General features: G+C 46.1%; 2 protein-coding genes across 4 annotated transcripts; both read left to right on the top strand.

The window, feature by feature from the left end:
* The first annotated feature begins 4546 nt into the window (after window positions 1–4546).
* LOC311314664 (beta-1,4-galactosyltransferase 3) lies at window positions 4547–14294 on the top strand. Its single transcript, XM_084445102.1, has 6 exons — window positions 4547–5474; window positions 6847–7082; window positions 9079–9266; window positions 9612–9734; window positions 10489–10593; window positions 11420–14294. The coding sequence occupies exons 1-6, from the start codon at window positions 5183–5185 to the stop codon at window positions 11646–11648; spliced, it is 1173 nt and encodes a 390-aa protein (XP_084301228.1). The 5' UTR covers window positions 4547–5182; the 3' UTR covers window positions 11649–14294.
* A 2914-nt stretch (window positions 14295–17208) lies between these two features.
* lsr (lipolysis stimulated lipoprotein receptor) lies at window positions 17209–25967 on the top strand. Of its 3 annotated transcripts, none has more exons than XM_084444964.1 (11): window positions 17209–17328; window positions 19042–19371; window positions 19474–19593; window positions 20078–20134; window positions 21991–22137; window positions 22711–22917; window positions 23036–23095; window positions 23389–23517; window positions 23714–24068; window positions 24547–25012; window positions 25147–25967. In XM_084444964.1, the coding sequence occupies exons 2-11, from the start codon at window positions 19110–19112 to the stop codon at window positions 25180–25182; spliced, it is 1839 nt and encodes a 612-aa protein (XP_084301090.1). In that variant the 5' UTR covers window positions 17209–17328; window positions 19042–19109; the 3' UTR covers window positions 25183–25967. The 3 variants fall into 3 exon arrangements, with proteins under 3 accessions (XP_084301090.1, XP_084301088.1, XP_084301089.1); XM_084444962.1 differs by lacking the exon at window positions 17209–17328 and adding an exon at window positions 18118–18319; XM_084444963.1 differs by lacking the exons at window positions 17209–17328; window positions 20078–20134 and adding an exon at window positions 18118–18319.
* The last annotated feature ends 1376 nt before the right edge of the window (window positions 25968–27343 follow it).

The following is a 27343-nucleotide window of genomic DNA, read 5'->3' as shown; positions in this document are numbered from 1 at the left end:
TCCCGTGTGGGAGTCCAATGCTCTGACCACTACTCATGGAATTTACGTAAGGGATGAAAAGGTTGGAATGAAAGGATGAACGTGTGGAGGTTTGGGGTATAGTCCCATAAAGTCATCCCCCCGGGGTTTTGAATCCCTATCTCCCGGGTGGGAGTACAGTGCTCTGAACACTACTTGTACAGTGGAGATCGATTGTTCTCAATCGATTGTTATTCAATTGATTTTAGTGTCCTCCTTGATTTTGGTGTGCTGGGACTACTGCCTCTTGTGGTGCCAACAGAGAGATGCAGGCCAACATTGTCTGGAGTAACGAAGGGAGGGATACTCGCTACGCGGCTGGCCAGCCACGCACAAAAAGAAGACCGGTATTTACCTGCATTGAAGCCATCCTTCAGAAAGTAGCTACAATCTTCCAATCCTGTCTGCGCCACATTCCCCCATCATTACAGCGAGTGAGTGGTGGATTGTGGGAAGTGCGGTTCTTAAAACACACTGCCGATTTTATCACGACCAGAGGGGCCGCCAAAGTGCAGAGTTCTCATGTAGCTTTAACGTTACTGTGATCGCACATTTGCAGGCAAGCCATGGAGGCAGACGGTGCCAAATTGCCTTCGCAAATCAGTGTTGTTATGAATGGAATACTGCTATCCTATGGCAAGAGCCACTCCTTGGTGGCAAGGTTAGCTGCTAACGCTAGCTAGCCACGAGAGGCTATAGCCATAATCTCCCTCTCCCCTCCCCCTGCTCTTCACATGAATTGAAACTGAAACCTGATACCGCCAGACTCGCTACGTGCTCACGCGGAGGGGCAGATCAGACACCTGTTTTTACTAGATGTGGGCGTCGATATGCGAAATGAATTAAATGGGTAAAACGACAGTGGGGGCAGAAGACAACGGCGTGGATAGTAATGGTGGATACACGGCGGATGCCCGAACACCGATAAACGGCGGTAACACCGACCACCGCGCCGGTAACGGCCTAATCACAATACGTTGTGATACGATAGAATACATATCGCGATACTTGACATAATTTACTGAGACTTAGTGAAAATACAACTCCATCCCTCGCTCCCTGGAGGTGATACTGAGGGCGGGCGGAACGCAAGGGCATCTTAAACCCATTTAAAACATGAATAATGTATCGAGGATTGAATTCTATCCTTTATTTTATATTCCCTTTCTTGTTCTGCATATTATCCTTGTGATAAAAAGATTTTTTGTTTGTTTTATCAATACAGTACAGCGGAAAATCGCTCAAGTATTGCGGGGAAAGTATTGCGTTATCAAGCCCTAATGTACAGTACAGTCACGGCTCTTTGTCCGTGTGTAACCATAGGCCAAGTGTTAGGCCTCTATGCACCTAGGGGTGGTAATTACCCCGTCATTAATGGGGCCGATACCTGTGAAACAATAGACTATGGGCCTACAGCATAGAAATGGGTAATTTATCATGCGTTTGGAGACAATGAGTTTTAGTTTCTGGCAGATCAAATTCACCTGACCAGTGGTTAGTTGTGACGACGAGCACCGAGCACGCCATGTCCTGCACATCGTCAAGATTCGGGGATGTGAAGAGAAGATATTTGCTCATGTTTCACAGATGTGGGAGAAATGTTTTTTTTCCAGTTCAGCGCCGAAAGCCTCGACTTTCCCTCCACGCCTCCCTCCCTCCTCATGTCTCTTTCTCCCCTCGCGGTCTTTCTCTCTCATCTGGGCAGCTTTTTTCCCCGACAGTAACTCTCCATTCCCCAGTGTCTTTTTTCCCCTCCATCTAAACAAGTTGAATGTGTCTCCAGTGAGGGAGGGGCACACTCACTGGGGATTAGGGAGAGAGAGAGAGGGGGGTGGGGGGGGGTGAACCGCTGTGGAAACTGATGTGCTCACATGAGTGGATAATGCATTGCTGTTCTTATGCACACACAACACACACAGCCTAAATAAGCTTCACTACACACACAAACACACACACACACAGAGCCTATCGTCCATGTTTTTTTTTGTTTTTTTTTCTCACACACAGACACACAATCCACCAATCCCGTCTCTCTCTTGAGTGAGATTGGGATTAGCAGCCTGAGCCGGCCGCTTTAACGAGCACTAATTGATTTGTGGACGCGTCGGGAGCAGATTACACACTTAGGCCCAAATCCACAAAAGGATTGCGTGGCTTTTGCAGCGGCAAAACCCGTGCAAATGAGACAAAAATATAGCATCCAATCCACAAAGCCCACGCAGAGGGTGAAAAGTATTGCAAACTGCACCGATGAGCAAATAGATCCCCGGCTGCACCAGGCTCATTTGAATCTATGTCAATTAGGTACTTCTGTGCAAAATTGCCCCAAATAAGCCTTGTGTTTGATCCACAAACACCATGAGCTAACTTCCACACGTGGTTAGAGAGGTGAAAATACCGCTTGTGAAAAGCTGGTGTTAACTTTAGCAGTCAGCGCGCACTCTCTCCTTCTGTCTCTCCTCAGAACTTGTGAAGTTTGAATGATACTGAATTGATATTGGATGATATTAAGGGCGAAATATATATAGAGTGGGATTTTAAAGTCGCACTGAAACGGACGTTTGAGATCATCCAACTTACGTAGTTTGACGTATTTCCGACGCAAACAAGCTATGAGGGTGGGACATATGTTTAGAGGAATTTGATTGGAACATTGACAAGTGGACGGGTTTTAAGAACTTTAGACAGATTCGATAGAAGGATAGCGTTGATTGACGGGTGGATGTCGTGAGATTATTGGCCTAAAATCTAAGGTACCTGTTGTCGTCATTGCACGTGACCTACCGTTTTCCAGGAAGTAAGAAATTATATACTTTGATATAAGATTACAACAAAAGTAGAATTTTGTAAATTTTTTGGGTGAACACTATGACCAATTATGTGAACCAAAATGGGACGGAATGCTTTTTTCATTTCATTGCGACTTTAAAATGAATTCAGCCAGCTGCGATGCACAGAAACAAACAGAACTGGTATTTTCTGCAAAAAAGTGCGGTCTGTCATTTTCATTATGATCCAATCTGTGTCCTGAAATATGGAGAAAAGCTTGAAACACTGGGGAATATATTATCCAAGACTATATCCAAGATCTTGTGTCTATATACAAGAACAAATTGCATTCAGCTGGTGGTAAGTGCAACACATATAAGGGGCTGACATGCCCAGGCTCTCCAGGGATCATGGCAGCATTACTGTAGCCAGACGAAGGCACCGTCATGCCAGACGAGCGCAAGAACATGTTCATGGCTAATTGCAATCATGGGTGCAAATTGCACACAGTTGGCAAACTTATGGGCGTGTTTGCCCGGGCATATAATTAGAGCAAAATCTTTTGTCGATATCGTGCTAAACTGGAGCAGATTGCCGTTGCAATTGCTGTGCAAAATATCAAGCTATTAGCGGGAGCAATCCATTCTTTGTGGATTCGGGCCTTAGCACCATTGACCCACTCTGGCCTCGGCTCGGAGCGATGACCACCCAGCACTGCAGCTACTATAGGAGGCTGAGCTGAGCTGAGCTGAGGGAACGGGCGCTTCTCACCTCCGTTCTAGCTCTCAACTCTCTTCTCTTCCTTTGGCCATCTGTGTTTTCTGCTGCTGCTTTCCACTGCCAGAAGGACCCGAGGCCGGCGAGGCGTCCCTATAGGCGTCCCACGTCAGGCCTGTTTTGGTCAGACTCGGCCGACTGTGCCGTTTAAGACTCGATCAGGAAAACAAACACGGGCCGCTTCCGCTTGGTCCGGGAATCACGTTGCAGGCGCGCTGTAAACACTGCAGTCGGCTCCATGAAAACCGCAAAGGACAACCATGTTTTTTTTTTTACGGCCTAACAGCCCGTCGATCCAAGAACCTCTCTCATACCCTCTCATTATGTTTTTCAGAGCTGCGTTCGTGTGATTGGTCCAGATCCTGTCTGTCCGGCTGGGTGGACTCTCCGTCCCCCCCTCTCCGACCCCCCCCCCCCCCCCCCCCCCTTGGAGGTGTCTCAACTCCAGAGCGCTGCACCAGGATGGGACAATAGACCGACAATAGACCGACCTCCCTCCCCCTTCCCCTTCTCCTCCTCCTCCTCCTCCTCCCCCCGCTCCCCCTCTCCCTCCTCTTATTTTCTCTGCCTACCCCTGCTTGTGGTTCTCCCCTAGCAAACACACTCACTCACACACACACACAACAAACACACACACATACACACAACAAACACACACTGCCCCTAACCAGTCCTTCCACACTGGATACCCTCCACTCCCCCCTGTCTGTCTGTCAGTCAGAGAGCTGTGGAAAAGCCCTAATCCTGTGTAAATGGATAGGACCTGACGGGACTGCATATGAGCCTTTGTTGTGGTGGCTGTTGTTTGTGTGGTGAGGCCCCCCGCCCGCTCCCCCGGAGAGAACTGAAGGCAGCACAATAACACACACACACACACACACATTCAGACAGCCTGACGCAGCCGTTCTGACTGGAGGACAATGAGCTGTGGTGGATCACTGAGGGGCTTCTAGAACGCTGAGGGAAGTCACAGGATGTTGAACTGGCTCCGCCCCCGCATGCCGTTCACCCAGAGGACCAACACCAGACCTTGGAGATCCCCGCATCTTGACCTGTGGTGGGAGATGAGATTGAAATAGATACTGAACTTTGTTTTTTTTTCTCCCTCCTCGATTTTATAGTCTCACTAAACGTCCCTTTTTGGTGATTTCTCTGGTTACTAGCGAAGCCCAAGTGCCTTTTTGGATGGTTTACACGGCGGTTTACTATCACATGAGAAGTTTTACATGTTGATACGGTAGAACAAAACCAAAATCTGCAAACACTCCCAACATTGTTGAGAACTTACTGCACTTACTGATAACGTACACCTCCACACATTCATTCACTCCCATATCTACTGCCTGTTGCACTCACCATATTCGAAGGTTCCACACCACTATAGGACTGTCTGCCTGTGTGTTTACAGTCATAACCTCCTCTATTGATGCAGCTGATAGCTGGCGACCACTCCCTATAGCAGTTTACTTCTCACTTAGCTCTCCTAGCCTTAAGATCCATCTAGTCAAGAGTTTTACACTAGGCTAAGGTCACCAGGACCAACCAGCAGTCGGCGGACGTTGAAGCCACTCCAAGTTCCTTCCTCCTGGCCGTCTCTAGCGGCGCGCCTTCCGTCACCATGTTCACGCTCCAGTCCAAATGGCGCTACTTATTCATGTTCCTGGGCGTCCAGCTGGTGGTCATGGCTCTGCTCTCCCGAGAGGGCTACCAGAAGAGGGTCACCTACTTCATCCGCATCTTCCGCAAGGCTGACAGCGCCGGCGCCGCCAACGCCCCGGGGCGCAACCACACCGGCGGGGCGGGGGCGGCGGCGGCGGGTGGCGACGTGTACGCCAACCTGTCCGTCCTGGCCAGGGTCCAAAACAGAGGTGCCGACGTGCCCAACTGCCCCAAGGTGTCTCCTCTCATAGGTGAGTGGACCAGGAGTACATCTCATGGGGCGGAAGGGCAGCTGTGTGCGGGTCTTGAGAGAAGCCTTCCAGCAAGGCCTGAAAGCAGGTGTGACTGCGAGGGTTTCTCTAACTCTGTAGGCAGAACAATCACTGTTGCTGATCTTATAGAGGCGCGGCCACACCTGGTTCAGAAGTTTGGGCATGCTGAGATTTAATCAGCAACAAGGGGCATTAATTAATTAGCAACAACATTTTTCTATGGCCTTCGGGGAGTGTGCTCACATAACCAAACCCACGAACCGTGGCAGAAGGAATATTCCCTAGCAGTTAGCTTGTTAACTGCGCCGAAGCTATGTACCGCAGCTTTAATTAATAATGACATGGTCATGTGTTCTGCAAGCAAAATGTGAGGTTTCAGTGTGTAGGTCTCTGAATTTCGCTGTGATTTCAATTGTAATTGCTGTGTAAGATGTGTCAGCCTGTAACTCGACTGACACCATCATGGTTTTGGTAGAACACATCCTAAAATGGGGGCTTGGGTTGTTACTAACAACCCAAGCCCCCATCCAGTGTGTGATTCTGACAGGGTGTATAATTTTGTGGCAGAATTTTGTGTAGACTTGGCAGGAGTAGAATATGCCATGCATAGGTACTGTGTGTTTTAATTAGTGTATAATCCCATGAAAATGAGAAATCATGTTTTCGTTATCTTAGAATGAGCCCTTTTATCTACATATTAGCGGATCCTGCCATGTTCCACCATGTACAGGTACGATCAGAAAATTAGAATATTGTAGAAAGCTCATTATTTTCCGTAATTTAATTCAAACAGTGAAACTTTCATATATTATAGATTCATTACACATGTAGTGAAATATTTCAAGGCTGATTGCCTCCATGCCACGCTCCATGTTGATGCAGTAATTTGTGCAAAAGGAGCCCCGACCAAGAATTGAATGTATAAATGAACATACTGAAAATACTGTACAATCATCAAGATTAAAACAAAAAAGGCTTGAAATATTTCACTTTGTGTAATGGATCTAGACTACATGAAAGTTTCACTGTTTGAATTAAATGACGGAAAATAATGGACTTTTTCCACAATATTCAAATTCAAATATTTGGGATGCATCTGTAACTATTCAGTTGGTTGCAATCTGCAGCTTCACCAGTAGATGCCCAAACACACAGCACCTTTAAATTATAATGAAAGGATTCTCCACAGACCTGTCTTTTGTGTTGGTGAACTTCCTTGTTCCTTCTGTTGGTAAACATGACCCACATACTAGTATGTGCAATTCAGGTTGTATGATTCCCAGAATACCCAGAGTGGAAAGACACTGAAGTACCTGACAATGCTGCCCCCCCCCCCCTCCCATCTCCTCAGGTGGGCCGATCCATGTTCACTTTCCTTCAGGCCTCACCTTGGCCGAAGTACAGAGGAAGAATCCACTGGTGGTCCGTGGGGGGCGTTACAGGCCACCGGACTGTAACGCGAGGCATCGCACCGCCATCATCATTCCCCACAGAAACCGGGAGCACCACCTGAAGTTCCTACTGTACTATCTACATCCGTTCCTACAGCGGCAACAGCTCAACTATGGCATTTATATCATCCACCAGGTAAGACACACACACACTCTCTGTCCACTTGATCAGTTTAGTTTTGAGCTGAGGGTTCCAAAGGTAAATAAGATTTTCAGTGTTTTTATTATGTTGTTAGTCAATTATTGATGGCATATAATATAAAGTTTATTTGCATGTATAATATAATATAAAGTGTATTTGCATGTGTAACAAGTATGGGTACAGGTACATTGGAATTATTGTAGTTGCTTGTCCTTAGAGTATCTTATCTTATCAGTTCCTCATTCTAGTCCATACATGTACTCAGCTAGACATTGAAAGGTTCCCAAACTGACAATTTACTATACTGTCCGTAGTCTAGCAGTCTATCAGTATCATCCTCATCTACTTATCCCATCCGATCATGAATGACTGTGTCTGTGTACATGATATAGGCAGTGCAATTAAATAACAGAAATAAATTGATACTGTTGATGCACAAATTACTGCATCAACGTGGAGCATGGCATGGAGGCAATCAGCCTTGAAATGTTTCACTACATGTGTAATGAATCTATAATATATGAAAGTTTCACTTTTTGAATTAAATTACGGAAAGTAATGAGCTTTCCACAATATTCTAACATTTGGCTCATTATAAAGCATTGTATTGAAATCCATAGCAAAATCCAGCTTTGGGCCTCTTTAATCAGACTGCAGATATACCATATTTTGTGCTGGTCATGCAAAGCTCTGTTTAGACCAAGAGCGCCCTCTGGTGTTGTGAGCCAGAAACACGTGGTTGAATGCTGCTGAGCTGAGAAGCTTGGAGGCTTTCAATTTAAGTGTAGCAATCCACTCATCATTTCTCTAGCACTTTATCTTACACCCCTACATGCTGCTAGAGAAATTTAGCCATTGGGTCCTTGGGTTGCCACCTGCAAGTTAATGTGGGACAATTTTGCAGAATCAGAATCTGTTATTACTGTTATTGCCATGCAGTTTTTCAACGTACTAGGAATTTGCTTTCGGACGAGGTGCATAACATTAAGACAACATTGGACAGGGTGCAGGGACGAGACAGGACAGTGCAAAGAGCAAGTACAAAAAGCTAGTGCAAAAAAAGGATAAGCTAAGAAAAAGAATAATATACAGTGAGCATGCATGTAATGTCTAAGAGTGTGTGTACAGTATGTGTACTTTTACCTTAGTATGTGTACTTTACCACCTTAGCGGCACGCAAAGCGCTTTACAATGGCCTCTCATTCACCCATTCACACACACATTCACACACCAATGGCGGTAGCTGTCATGCAAGGTGCTAACCTGCTCATTGGGAGCAATTTGGGGTTAGGTGTCTTGCTCAAGGACACTTCGACATGTGGACAGTCGGAGCTGGGATTCGAACCGCTGACCCTTCGATCATTGAACGACCCGCTCTACCAACTGAGCTACAGCCGCCCCATAACAGCCGCCCCATAGATGTGTGACTTAGTGCGTCCTATACATACATTCAAGTCATGTGCAAGTGTCTTATCGACAGTGACTCTCTGCGGTGCTGGAGACCGTGGTGGACACTGTCGATAGACACTTGCACATGGCCTGATGATAATCAGCACCGGATCGTAGTCGGTTCTGAGAAAGACACAGTTGTAAGTACTCAGAAGGGATCAGCGTCATGGTCACACACACACACACACACACACACACAAGCTGTGTTCGGAATCGCTCCCTATTCACTATTTAGGGCGTCAGCCATTTTGTTTGTAGTGTCCGAATTCTCCACGGAACTTTCGTTCCCTATATAGTCCACTATTTATTACCCACAGTTCACCTTGATTTCCAGGGAACAGTGCATGTACCCTACATTTTCTCCGTTCCCTAGGTAGTTCACTACATGTTGAACCCTATGTATTGAATAGGGAGTGAGGGAACGAGGGAGCGATTCTGAACACAGCTATAGAGTGAAGCTTTCCTGTGTAAAATGACAAACTGCGGGCTATTGGACTAAAGGGGCCCACCTTTCTCTGCCTGTGCTCCTGTTGTGTCCCAGGCCGGCAACTACACCTTCAACCGGGCCAAGCTGATGAACGTGGGCTTCCGTGAGGCCATGAGGGAGGAGGACTGGGACTGCCTCTTCTTCCACGACGTGGACCTCATCCCCGAGGACGACCGCAACACCTACGTGTGCGACGCCCAGCCCAAGCACGCCGCCATCGCCATGGACAAGTTTGGCTACAAGTTAGTCTCTCTTTTTTTACTCCTCACCGCTTCTTCACACTTAGCCGACAGCAGTCACTGAAAGGGGTCACACTGGTAGCTTGTAGCATCCTAAGAAGCGATTTACTCACACTTAATGATTTTTAATTTCATTGTCATTTATAAATAAAATGACTTTGACATAGGAAGAGATTTACTCATTTAATAATGATTTCTACTTTGATTGTCATATACTGTAAGTAAAGTGACATTGACATAGGAAGCGATTTACATTTAACAATGATTTTTAATTTCACACATACACATACTTCAGTAATGCTGGTCAGCCTCACACATTTTAATCGATCTCTTCCTTTCTTTCCTCAGGCTTCCGTACAAGATGTATTTCGGGGGAGTGTCGGCGCTATCGCCTCTGCACTACCTCAAGATGAACGGCTTCCCCAACAACTACTGGGGCTGGGGAGGGGAGGACGACGACATCGGCATCAGGTGACGCCCCGCCCCCTGCTTCTCTCTCTGGGTTGAGCTTGCCAGACAGTGGCCGACGCGTCTGGTTGACACCCTTGATGGTTCCCGTTTTGCGTTAGAGGCATGAGATCACGCAAACTTTCAAAGACTTGAGACTTGCCTCGTCAAGGCACCTTGTCTCAGCCGGGGTTTTTCCTGGCTCAGAATGGGTCTTTGGGGGGTGATGCGTACATAATCTTTTGGGGAAACCTCAGTTTTATGCCGAGGAGCCTACCAGCATATGTAGGCCTGTATTCTTCGCTGTCGTTCTGACTGAGCTCACTTTTCACAATCGTGGGAAATATCCCGACATGACACAAAATGGATATGAAGCCAAAATGTTTAAGATCCTGATAACCTGTCTATTAATTATCTTGATTACTGTAGTGGTCCAACCCATGGACAATGCAAGAAAGAGGGATGGGCTGCACTTGAAATAAGCTGTCAAACACATTTGGAGAGGATTTGAATTGTTATTTTTATTCTCAGTTTTTAGCATTTTGGCACTGGGGATTTTCCTTTAGCTCTGGCTAAAATCTCTTTGGGGGGCGCCAGAAAATCCTCTATGCAGGAAAAACCCTGGGTCTCAGTATTTTGAGTTTTCGCAGTTTATCCACTGGACAACGAGGGCTGGTTTGGTTCTCTGGTTCATGGAGGTAGTCTGGGGAAGCAGATTCTAATGGAATGTTTTACTGACCTCTCATCCCTTCCTCTCCTCCCTGGTTCTGCTTGTCAGAGTGTCTCTAGGAGGGATGTTCATCTCGCGCCCCTCACTGAAGGTCGGACGCTACAAGATGATCAAGCACAAGTTAGACAAGGGCAACGACGTGAACCCCAAGAGGTAAAGAGTGTGTGTGTGTGTGTGTGTGTGTGTCTGTCTGTCTGTCTGTGTGTGTGTGTGTGTGTGTGTACGTACGTACGTGCGCGCGCGTGCGTGTAGTCTTTGTGGTGACTGTGTGTGTTTGCATGTCGGGTAACAAGGGGCAAATCATGACTAGTTTTACGGATGTGTTCTGGTTGTGTGCGTACGTGTGTGTGTGTGTACCTGGGTTTCCGTTTTTGTCCGGAAAAATCTGTTGAAGTCCGATATATTAAAATCTCTCCGGTCATAATGTCCGGACAAAATAATTCCCCCTAATTGTGTTAGGCAATAGGCTAAAATTAAATTTCCACATATTCTGATTCCTTTTAAATATAAAAAAAATGAATATTTGTTTTGTTAATGTGTAGGCTATTAGCTAGTAGGCCTATGCGATGAAAAAATCAGCCGTAAGATAAAGAATCTTTAAATGCATAAAGAATATGCCGGACCGGCCATCCGGACCATCATTGGTCATTGTGGCCGAGAAATGGCTGTGCAATTACATACAGGCCTAGCGCATGGAATCATGAAAGCCTATCACACATTGAATCATATGGATGCGAAATAAGACAATAAATGGCATATATAAGCTAGTAAAGCTACACAACGGCCAATCACCGCGACAAACACCTATAATAGGCCTAATATTATATTATAATATAATGACCGGAATTTCTCCAGTTTGTCCGGAAAAGTAAAATCTTCCCGGGCACATTGACCAGTACCGATTTTCTCAAACGGAAACCCTGGTGTGTGCGTCACAGTACGGTCCGTGGTTATGACACGCCTCTCTCCCCGGCCTCAGGTTCAACATGCTGGCCAAGACGCGTCAGACATGGAAGCTGGACGGCATGAACACGGCGGAGTACGAGGTGCTGTCGCGCGACTACCACCCTCTCTACACCAACATCACCGTCAACATCGGCACGGAGGCCGGCCTGCACATCTCGCCCCCCGCCAAACCCCCTGACGCCCCCGCCAAGCCGCCGGCCAAGCGACCCGCGGAGGTCTCAGCCAAATCCTCTGCCAAATAGGTCCTCTCACCTTACGTCTGGTCTGTGAACAGCAACTATGGGGGTGGGGTCTTGAACACACTCCTCTTTGCCTTGACTCTACGACTGACACTATCACTATTAATGCCTCATACGGGGTAGGGCTCCCCCTGGTGGCTCGGAGCCCCTTACACAGACAAGACAATGTTTGCCTTTTCCTCCGTTTCTTCTAGCCGAGTCAGCTGCGATGTTTAAGAGCAGAGCCTCCGCCAGACTCTGCCTAGAAACAGTCGGGACTCAGTCGGACCGTTATGGCGCCCCCTGTTGAATCAAAAGGAAACCGGGGGGGGGGGGGGCAGCGTCGTGAGTGGAAAGACTTGTGTCTGGCGTTCTCTGGCCTCCGCCACGTCTCTCCTGCTACTGGTCTCTCCGTTCCTCCCTGACGGACCCGCGGTGGAGAGGGCCACACGACAGGCTCTGAGAGTTCATATTTATCTGCAGCGCGGTGGCACCACGGTCGCTGCCTAAACCTCAAGTTGCCTTAGAATGCTGTCCGCTCCAGTTTGTCCTACTCTAACCTTGTCTCGTCTAGAATTTCAGGTGGTAGCTGTGGTTTTGTGGTGGCACTCTCACAACAAGACTTGGGGGGGTGGGGATTGCTCAGTACTCTTTTTTTTGTGCGTGGGCAAAAATTAAGCCACTGAAAATTCTGTATAGATTTCTTAGCATAGGAGGCGAAGCTGCTACGCTGAATAGCGAGTGATCTTTTTGAACTATGCGCTGTGTGATATCTTGAGTTGTAGCCTAGTGGCTCCTAATATGCAAGAGCCTACATATAATCCTGGACAAACCGTACTACGGATATTCACACAGCTCTTAGGAAATGGAAATGGTGTTTACCTTAATGTTAATCAGTACAATCAAAGCAGCATTTTTTCCTCCTCAGATATATTATTTTTGCATTAATTTTTTGGGATTTGTTTGCCTTTTGTCAGATAGAACAGGTGCGGGTTAAAATTATGAGTGCGCTGCCCTCAGGTGAGCTGGCTGTTCACATCCCAACGCAGATGTTTTGCTTTGTGTCGTCACCTTTTTTTTTGTTTACGATAACGTTTGTTTACTTTACTTTAATAACATGCGGACTTGATTTATTCAGCAAGTCAGTTCAGTTGTGCTGGTTATAGACATCCTCTCCTCGTTTCCTTCCCTAATCAGGACATGATCTACAACCACATGGATGGGTGAAAGCAGTCCCCTCCACAATCTTCCGCTTACTAGCTTTCACCTACAGGCTCTTCATGTCAGAGTATGCAAGAGAGGAACTTAGAAGCCACACGAGATGTCGTCTTTAAACGGATAGTCCTGTCCAAGATTGCTCAGAGAGAGGGGCCAGTTGCTCAGAAAGAGGGAACGTTGAGTGCTAGCTTGGACCAATAAGGACTAGAGGTCAGTAGAACAGTTACAGTCACAAAGGACTGAAGACGCTGGGCCAGTTAACCGCTGAGAACACCCAAGTTGTGCTTCGCGAATGCAAAATGAGATTTTCTTTACCCTGATGGCTTGTTGTATCATAGTTTGCGTGTGTGTTTTAAACATCAGTACATGCACAGACACCCCTTCCTCTCTGCATAATGTATAGAACTCCCTCTGACAAATATGATTGTTTACACACACACACACCCCTCCTTCCAAGAAACCAAAGATGGCTTGCCCCCGAGAGAACAGTGTGATAGCTTTGTTGATGTAAGGGAAGGCCCCTGATGAATCCAGGTGCATGTGCGGTCATATGAGAGAGAGAGAGAGTACTCCCACGGTGTGGGAATATATTTCTGCTTTTGTCACAAACTAATCTTTTTTGAAAATGCTTCGGTAATGGAACCAACATTTCTCTTGGCATCTGTGCCCTGGAAACAGCCCTGTCTGAACGATAACTTTGCCGTTTACTCCAAGTGCGAAGCATATCAAGCTGATCTGTACTTTGAATTGAGGTCCGTACCATTTAATCATTTTTTGTTGTTGAACACATCAATGCTTCAACACAGTAGAAAGGGCATGTGAGTGAACCAACAGTGGTTTGAGTTGACCGCAACGCTGATCTGTGTATGCATGAATGATTGTTAATTGATTTTTTGTTGTATCTGATTAATCGTAATCAAACTCCTTGTTGTTGCCATTATGTTGAGCTTAGCCACACACCCATGTACAACTGTGTCATTTGAGTAGTTCCGTATGTACAGTAGCAGCATCTCCACTACACTATGTATCCTGAATATCTGCGACAGCCTTTGTGAGGTGATCGGTCTGAATGTATGGAGGACAATATGGTGACATACTTATGTACTGTAGGACACTTGATTTCTCGTTTGAGTTTGAGGACGCATGCTTAAAATCAAGTCTGTGCTGTGTGAATCTTGCTATACTCTGTATAGACCACATATTTTTGAACACTTGATGGAGCGATTCAGTCATACACTTAGGAGACTATACTATGTGTGCGTCCTTGAGTTTGAGTTGTGACCAACAACAGTTAATATCTCCATGAAGATGTGGATGTCCAGTTATGGGTCTGGACACCAACGGACAGCTTATCAAAAAAAGTGTGGAAGTGTAAACAAGGATGATAGTTTTTTTTTGTTTTTTTTCTTTGATTTAATTTCTCATTTCTTAATGAAGTCTGCACAGTCCAGAGTGGCCTTATATGATGATTAATAAAAACATTATTACTCAGACTCTTGTGTTTGACCTGTAACAAATCAAATCAAACTTTATTTGTGTAGCGCACAATTTAACAATGTGAACATAAAGTTAGATGTTGTTACCCTAAACAATTCAAAGACCAAAAGCCCAAATTTCTCTTCAGGAACAATCTCTCTACATTGAGATTTCCCCTGTAGAGAGATTCCCCCCGTAGAGAGATTTCCCCTGTAGAGAGATTCCCCCCGTAGAGAGATTTTCCCTGTAGAGATTCTCCCAGCTCCATGAGATGGTTTTAAATAGAGCCCTTTCAGCTCCATGAGATGCTGTCTGGAACCCTATTTGAAACCATTATTCAGCAGCTACAGTAGGGACGTGCTGGGACGAAAAAATGGCCCTGGAGTCTGAGCCGGCCGCTTCAGTATAACAATATACGGGGGGGTGGCGTTATCGCCGGCGGCCGTTCTGTGATTCTCCAGAACCTACAGATGGCCAGCACGGCCTTGAGCTACAGTACTGCTAGGTATCATTGTGAATAGTTGGCAACTGACCGTTTCAACCTGGAGCTCAATGCTCTTACAGCGGAGATGGTTGTGGACTTCAGGAAAAATCCGCATGACCCTGAAAGCTCCCCAGGCACCACCGTGGACTCCTTCCGGGCACCATTTTGACAGTGGGATTTTTTTTAAATGTGTAAAAGAAACTGATAAAGCAGGAGGATTATATCTAAATAGTAATGTCATCTAAACATGTTTTACCTTAGAAATTGAGGATCTAACTGCCTCTGTAAGGGGCAAAAAGAAAAGTTTACTTATTGCTCTGAATCAATGTCATAAGATACAAATTTATTGTCCAACCAAGGTTGTAAATTTGTGTTTGGTGTCGTCGCAATACAATTTTGATATAAAATTGATGTTGTGCTATGCAACATAGGACCTACTGTACCTATTTGACAACATACAGCACTGGACTCAAAGATCTAGATCCAGAGATTGGCAAACTCTGTTTTAGTTGATGAAGTTGTCAAGGCATGACCTTTAGCAGCTGGGAGACATGTATAGACTGATCCTAGAATAATTCCTAGTAGAGTTCCCCCTGTGGCACTCTTGTTCTTTCTACACACCGAACCCTCCCACATCATAGTGATCCTCTTCCACAATGTTTTGAGTTTTTTAAATCTCTGATTTCTAAAGAATGTTGTCAGGAGATGTTTATCCAAACAATTTGGGCAGGTGTTACCAAGTTTGTCTTTTTGAAGAACCTACTGTAGATGGCATATTCCACCAGTACTCTTGTCGCAGGCTACTTTGGGAAGATCTACAATTAGAAGCAGCCTACAATGACATCTGGGCTGCAGTGAAGAAGGTGCCACAACACTTGATTGATAGGCAAGCTCTTGAAGGAGAATGTCAGGTATAGGCCTACAAGTGAGTGTGACACATGCTACTGTACATGTCGCTGCATGATATTAACATGGCAGAACCTTGGAGGATAGTATGTATAGGAGTCTTCTCTGATGCAGAATCAGATCAGAATCTGTTTACTGCCATACAGTTTTACAACGTACTAGGAATTTGCTTTTGGACGAGGTGCAGAACATTGGGCAGAACCCTCTTTCTGTGTCTCTCCCTTTTCTCACCTGTGACTAAAGCAAGGTAAGACATCACAACGTCATGAAGCTCCCAGGTACTCCAACAGTCCAATATTCTAAATGGATGATTCCTCTGGAGTTCATCTTTGAAGATCTAGAGACCACCATCTTCCATACACAAACATCTAAGATGCAGGTAATATTGGCACGGACTTGCACCATTGGATGTCAGAATCAGATTCAAGCCGTACGGTAAGCACTGTATTTTTAGCTGTGTATTTTAATTTGAAACTAGAAAGTACATTTCCTGGAGAAAATGTGAGGTGGGCTAGCTGCTGCAGCTGTATGTAACAGCTACTGCTAGAACTACTATAGACCGGGCAATCTCCATGCACCCACCGGCGAAGACCGTGCATCTCTAGCCCACTCAGGGGCTGAATTGTGGGGTCTGTGGTGTGGACAATGGCGTGGTGGCGAGACTCCGCCCCCTCAGGTCAGAGCTGGTCGGGGACAGTGTACCCCTCTCCGGGCCACCTACCTGACTCCACCGGTGAAGACCGTGTGTCTCTAGCCCACTCAGGGGCTGAAAAGTGGGTTCTGTGGCGTGAATAGTGGCATGGTGGCGAGGCTCCGCCCCTTTTGGTCATAGCCAGTCAGGGACTGTGTACTCCTCTCCGGGCAACCCACCGGCCCCCACCAGTGAAGATCATGTGTCTCTATTCCACTTTGGCTGAGTTCTGTGCTACCACATTAGTTATAATAGGGTGCCTGTATCTTTAAGAGAGGCTGCACATGCACACAAATTCAAAAAAAAGCAAAAGCTGCCACTACTGTAATTCCAACTGACATGGTCCGCTTCAGACAGCTCTATCGCGAAGTTATTATTTACGCTGAGTTATTAACTATGACAAATTTTAAACTTTAAAACATGTAAATAAAACATGCAAATAATGTAATGTAATGTAATGCATTCATCGCCCTGGACCAGGTCAAAAAATTGTTTAGTTAAATTTCTAAAAAACTATAAAAAATATCAAAAATCTGAATGGATCCGTTCAAGAGCTGAACGTCATGAACATTTTAAAGTTTGAATGAAGTTTCTAGCACAAAGTATGAAGAACTAGTTAAGGTTCAAAAAAGTGGGGAGAATAATAAGAAAGAAAGAAAGAAAGAAATAGTGGGAATATCACAAGTTGGGCTAGCTTCTGCAAGCTAGCCCACCTAATTAATGTGGATTCAGAAAAGCCATTGAACTCGAGGGCAGAGTGACTTGATGTCCGCTTTGTATCGCAAACAGTTGATATTGTCTAACAAGACCACCAAAATCACTGGCATGTGTGAAGGACTGCTCTACCTCCAGACATCGTCCACCAGGACCTCAAACCTGACAGGATCATGCTGAGTGAGGGACTGATGGGAGAGGTAGCCTAGAGATTGGTAAAGTCTTCTTTTTGAGACATGACTGCTTTCATTTCATCTTCTTTTTTGTATATTTATGTATCATATTTGCATATCTTTGGTAGGCTAACTTAAGTAGCCTACTTTCTGTAGCCTACTGTATATTGTGCATGTTTGTGCTTTATTGTAGGCCCTTTTGTAGCCTACATTTCTGTGCCTACGGTGTTGTTTTTGTGTTGAGTTTTGTATTGTGTGTATTTTTGGCTGCAACAAAATAATTTCCATTCGAGGAGAAATAAAGGTGCTGTCTGTCTGTCCCATGGATGTATTAATAGAACGTCTGCCCCCCCTCCACACACACCGCTTATACGCGCCTCTATAACCTGTAGGCCTAATTCAAAATGAAGTGAGAGAGAAAGAGATACCTTTTTCATGCAGAAAAACATGGGAACAACAATAGGCCTACATAAAGCCATATAGCCTGAAGACTTATCGCAAGCAACCGTTTGGAACGCCTACATAGCAATAGTACCGACAACGGTTGAAAAGTTATATTTTTGGACCATACCAACTATGCCTCTACTTTGAGGTAGAATGGGTGTATCCTAATCATATTACTAAACGGTGAATACACAAATAAGTTGTGTAGAGCCACGTAATATATTACGTATTCTCACATAAAAACGCTTTTAGAGCAAATGTCAGAATCTAAATCACACTAGTAAATTATACTAGTTTGTTTCGTCTACCCCCATAATTTGTAGCCTCGCGAGGAGATCTCGTCTTCCTGCAAACTCACCTGTTGGGCACACCTACTAGTCAGTATACAGTGAGACAAAATGGGGGAATTGCCAGGTTGAGAAAAATAAGAAATTAGTCGCGCGTTTTCCAGTATTTCCAATGTCCTGCCGTTAGAATTAATTGCATATTTTTAGATTTAAGAAGTTTTTAAGTTCATTCTGAAACACATTCGCAAGAAAGGACATCAAAATGTTCTGGACTTTCGTCGTGGCCGTCATTATGGCAACAGGTAGGCTACGCTAGGCCCTACAGCGGAAATGGGCTCTTTGTTGTTTTTTTCTCAAAAGGGACTTTAGCCCAACAATATAAATATTGATTCTCTTCACACGCTCTCAATCCAAAGTTTGTTAATGTTTCTACATAGGCCTGTATGTGTGCTCTCTATGTTGTTTATTATGTGTTGTCTATCGATAACGATAATGGTGTCGGATTTCTTGTTACAGCCTAAGTCTAGTCTGTAGTGTTGAGCCATCGAAACATTTTTGATTGACCATAGGCCATAGACCTAGCTAAACTTGGTTATTGTAATATTATCAGATGATATACATTTTTAGGCATATTTTACACATTTTATGAACTGGTTAAAGGGAAATTGTCATTCAGTCAAAACTAAACTATTGTTTTTGAAATCCTCAATGCCCACTGAGAAGAAACTCAATAGGCTACATGACTCACTGCACCTACCCTCAGTGATACCAGAAATAGCTTACTGGTGAGGACAGTCACTGACAGAGACTTGGTCAGTTTCCTGCCACACCCAGAATGCATTTATCTATGTTATATGTGAGTGGGCTTTATATAACATAAATACATATATTATTAGCAAAGAAAGGAAGAGGTTTCTGGAAGTTTTTAACATACAGATGCACTAATTATGGCTGTATATTAAATAACTACATATCTTATACCCACTCTGCTCGTGCTTGGCACTTCAAACCTATCTGTTCTCAGATTCCACCACGGCCATCTCGGTCCAGTGCCCTCAGAAGAGGTATGTGGTCATCCTGTTTCAGCCAGTCATGCTCACCTGCAACTTCCAGACCAACGCCCCGCAGCCCCCTGTGGTCACCTGGAGGTACAAGTCCTACTGCAGGGACCCCATCCAGGCCGCGCTCAACCCCAGCAGCGCGGACAACATCCTGTCCCAGAACAACCCCAACTACGACCCCAACATAGAGTGCGCCGACAGCCTGCGGACGGTGCGCGTCGTGGCCTCCAAGCAGGGCAGCGCCGTCACGCTGGGGACGGAGTACCAGGGCCGCAAGATCAGCATTATGAACAGTGAGTTTGAGGGCGTTTGAATAAAACCTAGGACGTCCGCACGAGCCTCCTCGTCCTGTTGCCACGGCTCCCCTCACGGTCTTTCCCGTGTCTCTCTCGCAGACGCGGACCTGAACTTCGCCCAGACGGCGTGGGGCGACAGCGGCGTGTACGTCTGCTCCGTGGTGTCGTCTCAGGACCTGTCGGGGAACACCGAGGACTACACTGAGCTCATAGTGCTGGGTGAGTCGCTCCCGACCTCCCTCTGACCAACTAGCCACCGCACCGCTCGGCATGATGGGTAGGAGAGGCGCGACGCTCTCTCAGGCCTCAGATTATGACGCGGATCAGTAGAGAGACGTTGTGACATTAAAGGTCAACTGACCACGCTGCTTTTCTTTTCCCGCTTGTCTGTTAACCCATCTGCCAATCACCTAGAAGACTGCTTCCTAGAGATGGTCTTTTCTGTCGGCGGTCATCGCTCTTTTGTTCTCTGTTTCTTTCTCTTTGGTTAATTATGTGCCCATTGGCTAAAGTGCTCACAGTATGAGACAGAATCACCTCCACAGTTTCCACTTCATCTTATTGACGAGATGAAGCCTTGTGACCTTTCCAAGAACTCCTGTCCCAAAAAGGCTTTCAAGGGTAAAGGTGTAGGCAGTAGTCGTAGAGGTACCAGGGGCAATTTAAAGTAGGCCCTAATTGTGGATTTATCTTTCTTTCACAGAGAGAAAGTCAAATACAACTGACCTCCTGCCTGAGATTGACCTACTGGTCATGGAAGGTACACAAGCCCCTTTTAGAGTTTCTGTAGTTGATAGTGTACAGTATTAGGAGATTAGATTAGATGTCTTTATTGTCCGCAAGGGAAATTAATTTAGCTTCAGTCAGACAAATAAAACCCATCACAGTACAACATCACAATACAAATCACAGTAAAAAGGCAAGAAGCATCAGAAGCACATTTGAGGTTAAAGGTCAGCTTCAAATATAGAAGTGCTTTCACTAATACTTCCAAAAAAACAACACCCAACGATGTATGGTAGCGCTCACCAGCTTTGAGATAAAGGACAGGGGCAGAGCCTCCTCTGACTGCTGAAGCCCAAAGGGGCGGAGCTCCGTAGGCCGCGCCAGGCTGCTGCGACCGGTTATTCCCTGAAAACAAATACCACGGCGCACATGGAGAGAGGCGCGGTCGATAACATTCGATTGCTTTGCATGCTGGATACGTTAGATAGCTTATAATCGGTAATATTGCCCTGTAAATGCTACTTTAAATATTTGCTAATGTGAATGAATGCCATTGAAATAGCCGAATGACTTAAATAGTTTATAGGGATGCGTTAATCTGGCCATTCGAACGTTGGGTTCATATCAAACTGAAATTCGTTCATTGTGAATGTTGGATAGCTTATAATCGGTACTTTAAATATTTGCTAATGTGAATGAATGCCATTGATACAGATAAGGCAATATTCATTGGAATGCCTTTAATCAAAGCCGTTCAAATTGCTTGGCCATTCATTCATTGTGAACGTTGAATAGCTTATAATCAAGCGCTTTAAGAATATATTTATCTTTGCTATATTAAGATGAAATAAAATAAGACCATTAATCTCCATGGGGGGATTTGTGTGTTACAGCATAGCTTGCATATTAAAGTAATAACAAAACATCATCATCAAATTCATCAAGACATCATCAGTCATTTCCGTACTGTAGTTTAATAATTATTCTATTGGTCTAGGTATGTTCCCTTCCCTAACCCTTCCCTGTATAAATAAAGGCTTTCCTCCATCTAATGATGATGTCTCTTCTCTCTAGATATCCTGTTTTGACTCGTCCCTGTGTGCAGTCTTCTCATTAAACTATAGATTATGATCCACCCTTTAGGCTTTCAGAGCAGCTTCTCAATAATGGCTAGGGTCTTTTTTCCGTTTCCACTCCTGTAACTTTCTCTCTCTCTCCTGCTTGCTGCTGTCAAACTCTCAGCAGAACCCTGTGTACAGTTCCAGCAGTAGCTTCCGTAGCTACATACAGTAGTTGCAATTAGAGGCGGATCCGGCCATATTACTTATCAGCTTTTCAGCTGCACAGAGTGAAACAAAGCAAAGACATTGAAATGTCTCCTTTATCACTCGACCTGCAGCCAATGACAGATATATCCTCTTTTGTCTATTTCCTGTGTTTTGACTGACTGAAACCACTGTCTGGAAAACGAAGAACACTTAGTAGGAAACCTGTCTGTGGTTTGTCTGAGCTCTCAAAAGCGCCCGTGTTTTACACACCTGTGTGGTTACTGTACCTCTCAGACGCCACTAATGTAGTATCTCTCTGAAACAGAAATGGATCTCAGCCTCTGTTAAAGGCATGGAAGGGTGCCTAGTGTAGCCACATGTAGGCCAAGGGCAACCTAACACTAGAAGAATTGTGCTGTATAAACACAATAGTTAATGTTTAACCGCGCAGAGTCTCTTCGGTTTAATGTAGCTGTTACAGACGTGGTTTCACTTTTGAAAAGTGGGAAGTAGCTTTTAAACTAACTATGATTTCCCTCTCTTTTTCCCCCCAACCCCTTTCTCACACACACACACACACACACACACACACACACACACACACACACACACACACACACAGACTGGTTGCTGGTGGTCCTAGTGGTGTTTGGCTTCCTGCTGCTGTTACTGCTCATAGGGATCTGCTGGTGCCAGTGCTGCCCACACACCTGCTGCTGCTACATCAGCTGTCCCTGCTGCCCAGAGCGCTGCTGCTGCCCACGAGCCCGTAAGTCACACACACACACACCAACACACACACCCCCACACACACACACACACACCAACACACACACACACACACACACACACACCATCAACATCATAGTTCCTCCAACCAATACCTTGCCAACTGTAGACCTACATACAGCAATATGGTCAACTGAGCTGTGTGTCCGCACAAAGCAGATCATCACTTGTCTGTATTTTATGCACAAATTAATACATTGCTCGATGAATACGTTAAGGACAATTTATACTTCGTCGTACGACACCTTTGAAAGCGTCGACAGACAGAAACGATGTCACTGTCGACACTTTTTCGTGTCGGACAGGGGTGTCTTGCACCGACCAAACTTTCTAACGTCGCTTTCGGCGCACAGCTGTGATTGGATAGCTAGATAAAAGGCACGTTTGTGGCGATGGATCAATCAGCCACGCGTCTGCCACGGAGGCAATCAGACGCGTCGCTGAAGTATAAACGCTAAATGTCGGTTGACATTTTTTTCCCGTCGACAGACATTTGTCGTGCGATGCTTGTCGACCGAGTATAAATTACGCTTAACCCCTCCCCCCCCCACAGTGTACGAGGCGGGCAAGATGGTGAAGAAAGGCGGCGTGCCCAGTCACTACGCCCCGACGCTCTACGCCCCCAGCATGTACGCCCAGCCCGGATACCCCGGGGGCATGAACCAGCCTGGCATGCCCCTGCTGCCCCTCCCCCACGGGCAGGGAGGACCCCCATCTCACCCCAACGGCTACGGCCGCGAGTACGACGGCACCAGCTCAGGTACGATGACGGCTACGAAGGTGACGTGGAGAGACTCGACCCGGGGGGACGCGGTGCGGCGTGCTAATCTCTGGTGCTGTGTGTTTGTTTGTTTGTTTGTTTGTTTGTTTGTCTGTAGTTGGGCAGGGATCCCAGGTGCCCTTGCTCCATGACCAGGACAGTGGAGGTGGAGATCATAGTAAGTGGACTCATACAGGACTGGGCCTCATCGAGTCATTTTTGATTCATTGAGTTTAAAAATAAATATGGAATGGTTTTATAATGCCTCTTTCACCACACACGTTCCTCTCCTCTCCTCTCCTCTCCTCTCCTCTCCTCTCCTCTCCTCTCCTCTCCTCTCCTCTCCTCTCCTCTCCTCTCCTCTCCTCTCCTCTCCTCTCCTCTCCTCTCCTCTCCTCTCCCCTCTCCCCTCTGCTCTCCTTTCCTCTCCTCTCCTCCTCTCCCCTCCTCTCCCCTCCATCCTCTCCTCAGCTCGGAGTGGCTACCGTATCCAGGTGGATCCTGAAGGGAACGCCACGCGGGCCATCTACTACATGGAGAGAGAGCTGGCTAACATGGACCCCTCCAGGCCCGGAGACCCAGCTGGGATGCACAACCGCAGTGAGTGAGCGGACTCGGTACACTCACACTTTCAGAACCGAGCCTCACAACCCGTCTGATACCTGCTCTGGACCGGAGAGGCCTTTAACCCTCTGAGGGGGTCTCCAGTCGAGACGGCACCAGGACATGTTTTGTTTTTTATTCTTTTTGTTCTCTCTCTCTCTCTCTCTCTCTCTCCTCTCTCTTCTTCTCTCAGTGGATGGAGTGATGAGTGAGGTGAGCTCCCTGCACGATGGCCTGGACCCCCGGGGTCGCGGAGGCGGGCGCTCCCAAGCCCCGCCCCTCGCCACCGTCTATGACCAGGACGAGGCCATGAGCACCATCAGCAGCGTGTCCCAGCATGCCCAGCGACGCGACGACTACCCCCGCCACGGGGGCGGAGCCCGGGATGGCCGCGGGCGCGCCCGCTCCATGGAGAACCTCGATGACATCGGCCGCGGGCGCGCCCGCTCCATGGAGGGCCTGGATGACATCGGCCGACGCTACCCGCGAGACCGCCGCAACGATTACTCCCCACAGCGCCGCGACGAAGGGGCCAGAGGCAGGAGAGGGTCAGACACTCTAATCTGCCTGTTCTTCCTCTAATCTGTCCTCTCCACTGTCTGTACTCACTCTAATCTGTCCTCTCCATTCTGTTCTGCCTCTAATTCGTCCTCTCCATTCTGTTCTGCCTCTAATTCGTCCTCTCCATTCTGTTCTGCCTCTAATCTGTCCTCTCCATTCTGTTCTGCCTCTAATCTGTCCTCTCCACTGCCTTTTCTCCCTATAATCTGTCCTCTCCAGTGCCTGTCCTCCCTGTAATATGTCCCCTCCATTCTGTTCTGCCTCTAATCTGTCCTCTCCACTGCCTGTACTCACTCTAATCTGTCCTCTCCATTCTGTTCTGCCTCTAATCTGTCCACTCCACCTGCATTCTTCACTGCCGGTTCTCACTCTAATCGATCCACTCTGCCGACTGGGCTGAGTGAACCCTCTGTAGCTTTGGTTTTTGTTGTTGTTGTTTTCACACCTGTTGTTTTCTCTACCCAGTAATGACGACGAGTGGAGCAGCAGCGGCCGAGGCGGCTACGACCGCGACTTCGACGACCGGCGGCGACGCGACCACTCCCCCGACGACCGGCGGCGCGGCAGAAGCCCGCCCAGCGGCGGCCTCCAGGGGCGCCGCACCCGTAGCCGCGACGACCTGATGGACCTGGAGCGCGGCGGCAGAGGTGGGCGGGACGCGTACGACGACAGCTTCCTGCGGGAGGCCATGGAGAGGAAGAAGCTGGGCGAGCAGCAGAGGGGGAGGAGCCGCGAACGGCTGGACAGCGACAGCGACCGCTCGAACCGCGGACGGGCGGCAGCGGCGCCGCGCGGAGCCCCGCCCCTCCCTCTGTCCCCGCCCTCCGGCTACCCGGAGCGCCGCGGCAAGGACGACTACCCGCCACCTCTGCCCCCGCCTTACAGCGACAACGAGAGCATGGCGTCCTCCAAGAAGAGCAACCTACGCAAGGTACGTGAAAACAGCGGCGAGGCCGCGCCGACCCAGTTGTTCCGACCCGTCAAATATCTGAATTTTATTCCGTTAATTTAATTGCTGTGAAACGGAATGAAACGTGTGAGTCCGCATCTCTGTTCCCTTCACAGAACGGAGCTGTGAGCAGAGAGAGTCTGGTTGTGTGAGACCTGCTGGAAACCAGACAGCTGACCCGAGCCAACTGGCCATTACTGCAGTTATCAGGTGCTGACCAACAGCCCTAGAGTGTAAATACTATTGATGAACGTGATTTTATATTCAATATGATTTTATACTCAATAACAAATTTATCTCAGATTGACCTTGGATGTTGATGTACAGATTAACTATTGGGAAGTGGAGTAGATACTCAGGGTAGGCCTATTACATGTATGTCTGGGTATGTATGTTACTAATGTGCCTATTATTTACAAACCACTATGGCAGCCATAAGTGCCTTCTTTATGTACAGAATTGTTTTACTTAACAAAAGAGTGAGATTGCCCGAACTAAGACTTAATTGAGGTGAGGTCCACGGCAATGTCAATGATTAGTAAGTGTTATTGAATGTTTTTAGCCATTTTAACTTTTTAAATTTGCTTTAGTATTTTTAATTTGAGCATTTGTGTTTGAGCATGAATTTTGAAAAGGAACATTGTTGTCATGCAAGTATTAATAACTGACCTATTGTTTGCTATGAGGAGTCATGCATTGTTTTAATAAGATATTTCTGTGCATTTTAAATTACAGATTGTATTAATTATAACACTAGCACATCATATGTCGAGCTTTTGTAGTATGAGGAGTAGTTTAAGCAGCTTGTTGTTCCAGCTTTTATTTCCCACTAATTATATAAACGTAGTCCTTCGTCCTTTTTTATGTAATTTTTTTCTAACATTCACTGTCCAACCTACAGTACTTGTACATTTTACAATAAAGCTTATAAAATGTTTATGGTTTTATTGAAGTCAGTCTTGCGTTTCACCACCAGATGTCACTGCCTTGTTTCTGGATGAGATGCTGTTATCGCAGTGAATGATAATTTCTGTGGGCCTGAAGTATTTATAATGGATCATTCAGTGTGACGGACATCTTGAGAAGTAGCTCAGTCATCTCTCACAGCCATGGCCGTGTATAGCTCTCTGGAGATGGCGTGTCAGACAGATTTTCCTCAGCATGTACAACAACCTTTACAGTTACACAAGTTGTTACTCTTAGTTAAACTGTGGCCTTCAAGCAGCTCAAAACAGCACTTTTTAATGTCTATCCAACTCCAAACTAGCATTCTGCTGTCACCTGTAGTATCAAACAATAAGACATACGTATTCTTATCAATCTTAGGGAAAGGAATTCTATATTATTCCTAAGAAAATAAAAAAAAATATTCAGTGCGAAAGACTGAATGTCTGATACTGCTTTGTGCTCGCCCTACTTTCTTCCACTACCTCAAAAGGAGAGAGAGAGAGAGAGAGAGAGAGAGAAGGATGGAGAGGGAGGGAACAGGAGAGAAGGCAGCTGCCAGAGGAGATGAAGACTGGCTGACTCCTCTTCAGTGGGCATTGCAGCTACGCTCTTCACTGGGTGCAAATCAGCTGACAAGGTAAGAATGGTGCTGGTGGATCTGCCTCCTGACTAGGATCAGGCTTTTAACTTCACCCAATGTATTGTAATCTCCCGATGTGTTGATTGAATTCAATTGATTTTATCGATTCATGGACTTGCACTAGCTCTAGTTACTTTATAACTGATTGTGCGTGCTTGTGGACTGAGATGTGTTCTTATTTATTGGTTAAGTATAGACGTATTCTGCTGTTATAGCTTATATTTCACTTGCCTTGGATTCATATTGTATGCCTACTGAAACTGGTAGAAAAAAAGAATGAAGTTCCCAACAGTTTATGTTGACTATAAAAATCACATTGACTGTCATTCATACCAGAGTAGGTCTGTGTGACATAGTTAATGTGACAGGGTGAGGCAGTCGTGTTTACTTACATAAATAGCAATGGATAAACACAATACAGTTAGTGAATGAATGAATGCATGTCAATTGATCGTGTGACTTGTCTCCAGGGCCAAGTTGTCTTCAAACTGAGTTTTTTTAAGGGTGGAGGGGTTGAGGCTGGTAACTGTATGCTATAACAAGGCTATCTACCTTTTTGTTATTGTTAACCTGTATCATTCTACCAGAGTGAAAGTACTCTCAGTGTATTTGCTATATGTTCTGGTGGATGTTTATTATTGTTATTTATTATCAATATGATGTATTGATCATGAGACATTTGTTCTACAGTAGTTGGATGTTGGCACTGCTAACTCACACTCATG

This window comes from Borostomias antarcticus, assembly GCF_949987555.1.
Source record: "Borostomias antarcticus genome assembly, chromosome: 10".
NCBI lineage: Eukaryota > Metazoa > Chordata > Actinopteri > Stomiiformes > Stomiidae > Borostomias > Borostomias antarcticus.
This window is presented reverse-complemented; position numbering and strand designations above follow the sequence as displayed.

Coding starts and splice junctions, on each gene's coding strand:
- LOC311314664 (XM_084445102.1), top strand. CDS start 5,183: ATGTTCACGCTCCAGTCCAAATGGCGCTACTTATTCATGTTCCTGGGC. Junction 7,083..9,078: donor GCATTTATATCATCCACCAG/GTAAGACACACA, acceptor GTTGTGTCCCAG/GCCGGCAACTACACCTTCAA. Junction 10,594..11,419: donor AACGACGTGAACCCCAAGAG/GTAAAGAGTGTG, acceptor CCCCGGCCTCAG/GTTCAACATGCTGGCCAAGA.
- lsr (XM_084444962.1), top strand. CDS start 18,280: ATGTTCTGGACTTTCGTCGTGGCCGTCATTATGGCAACAG. Junction 22,138..22,710: donor CTGCTGCTGCCCACGAGCCC/GTAAGTCACACA, acceptor CCCCCCCCACAG/TGTACGAGGCGGGCAAGATG. Junction 22,918..23,035: donor GTACGACGGCACCAGCTCAG/GTACGATGACGG, acceptor GTTTGTCTGTAG/TTGGGCAGGGATCCCAGGTG.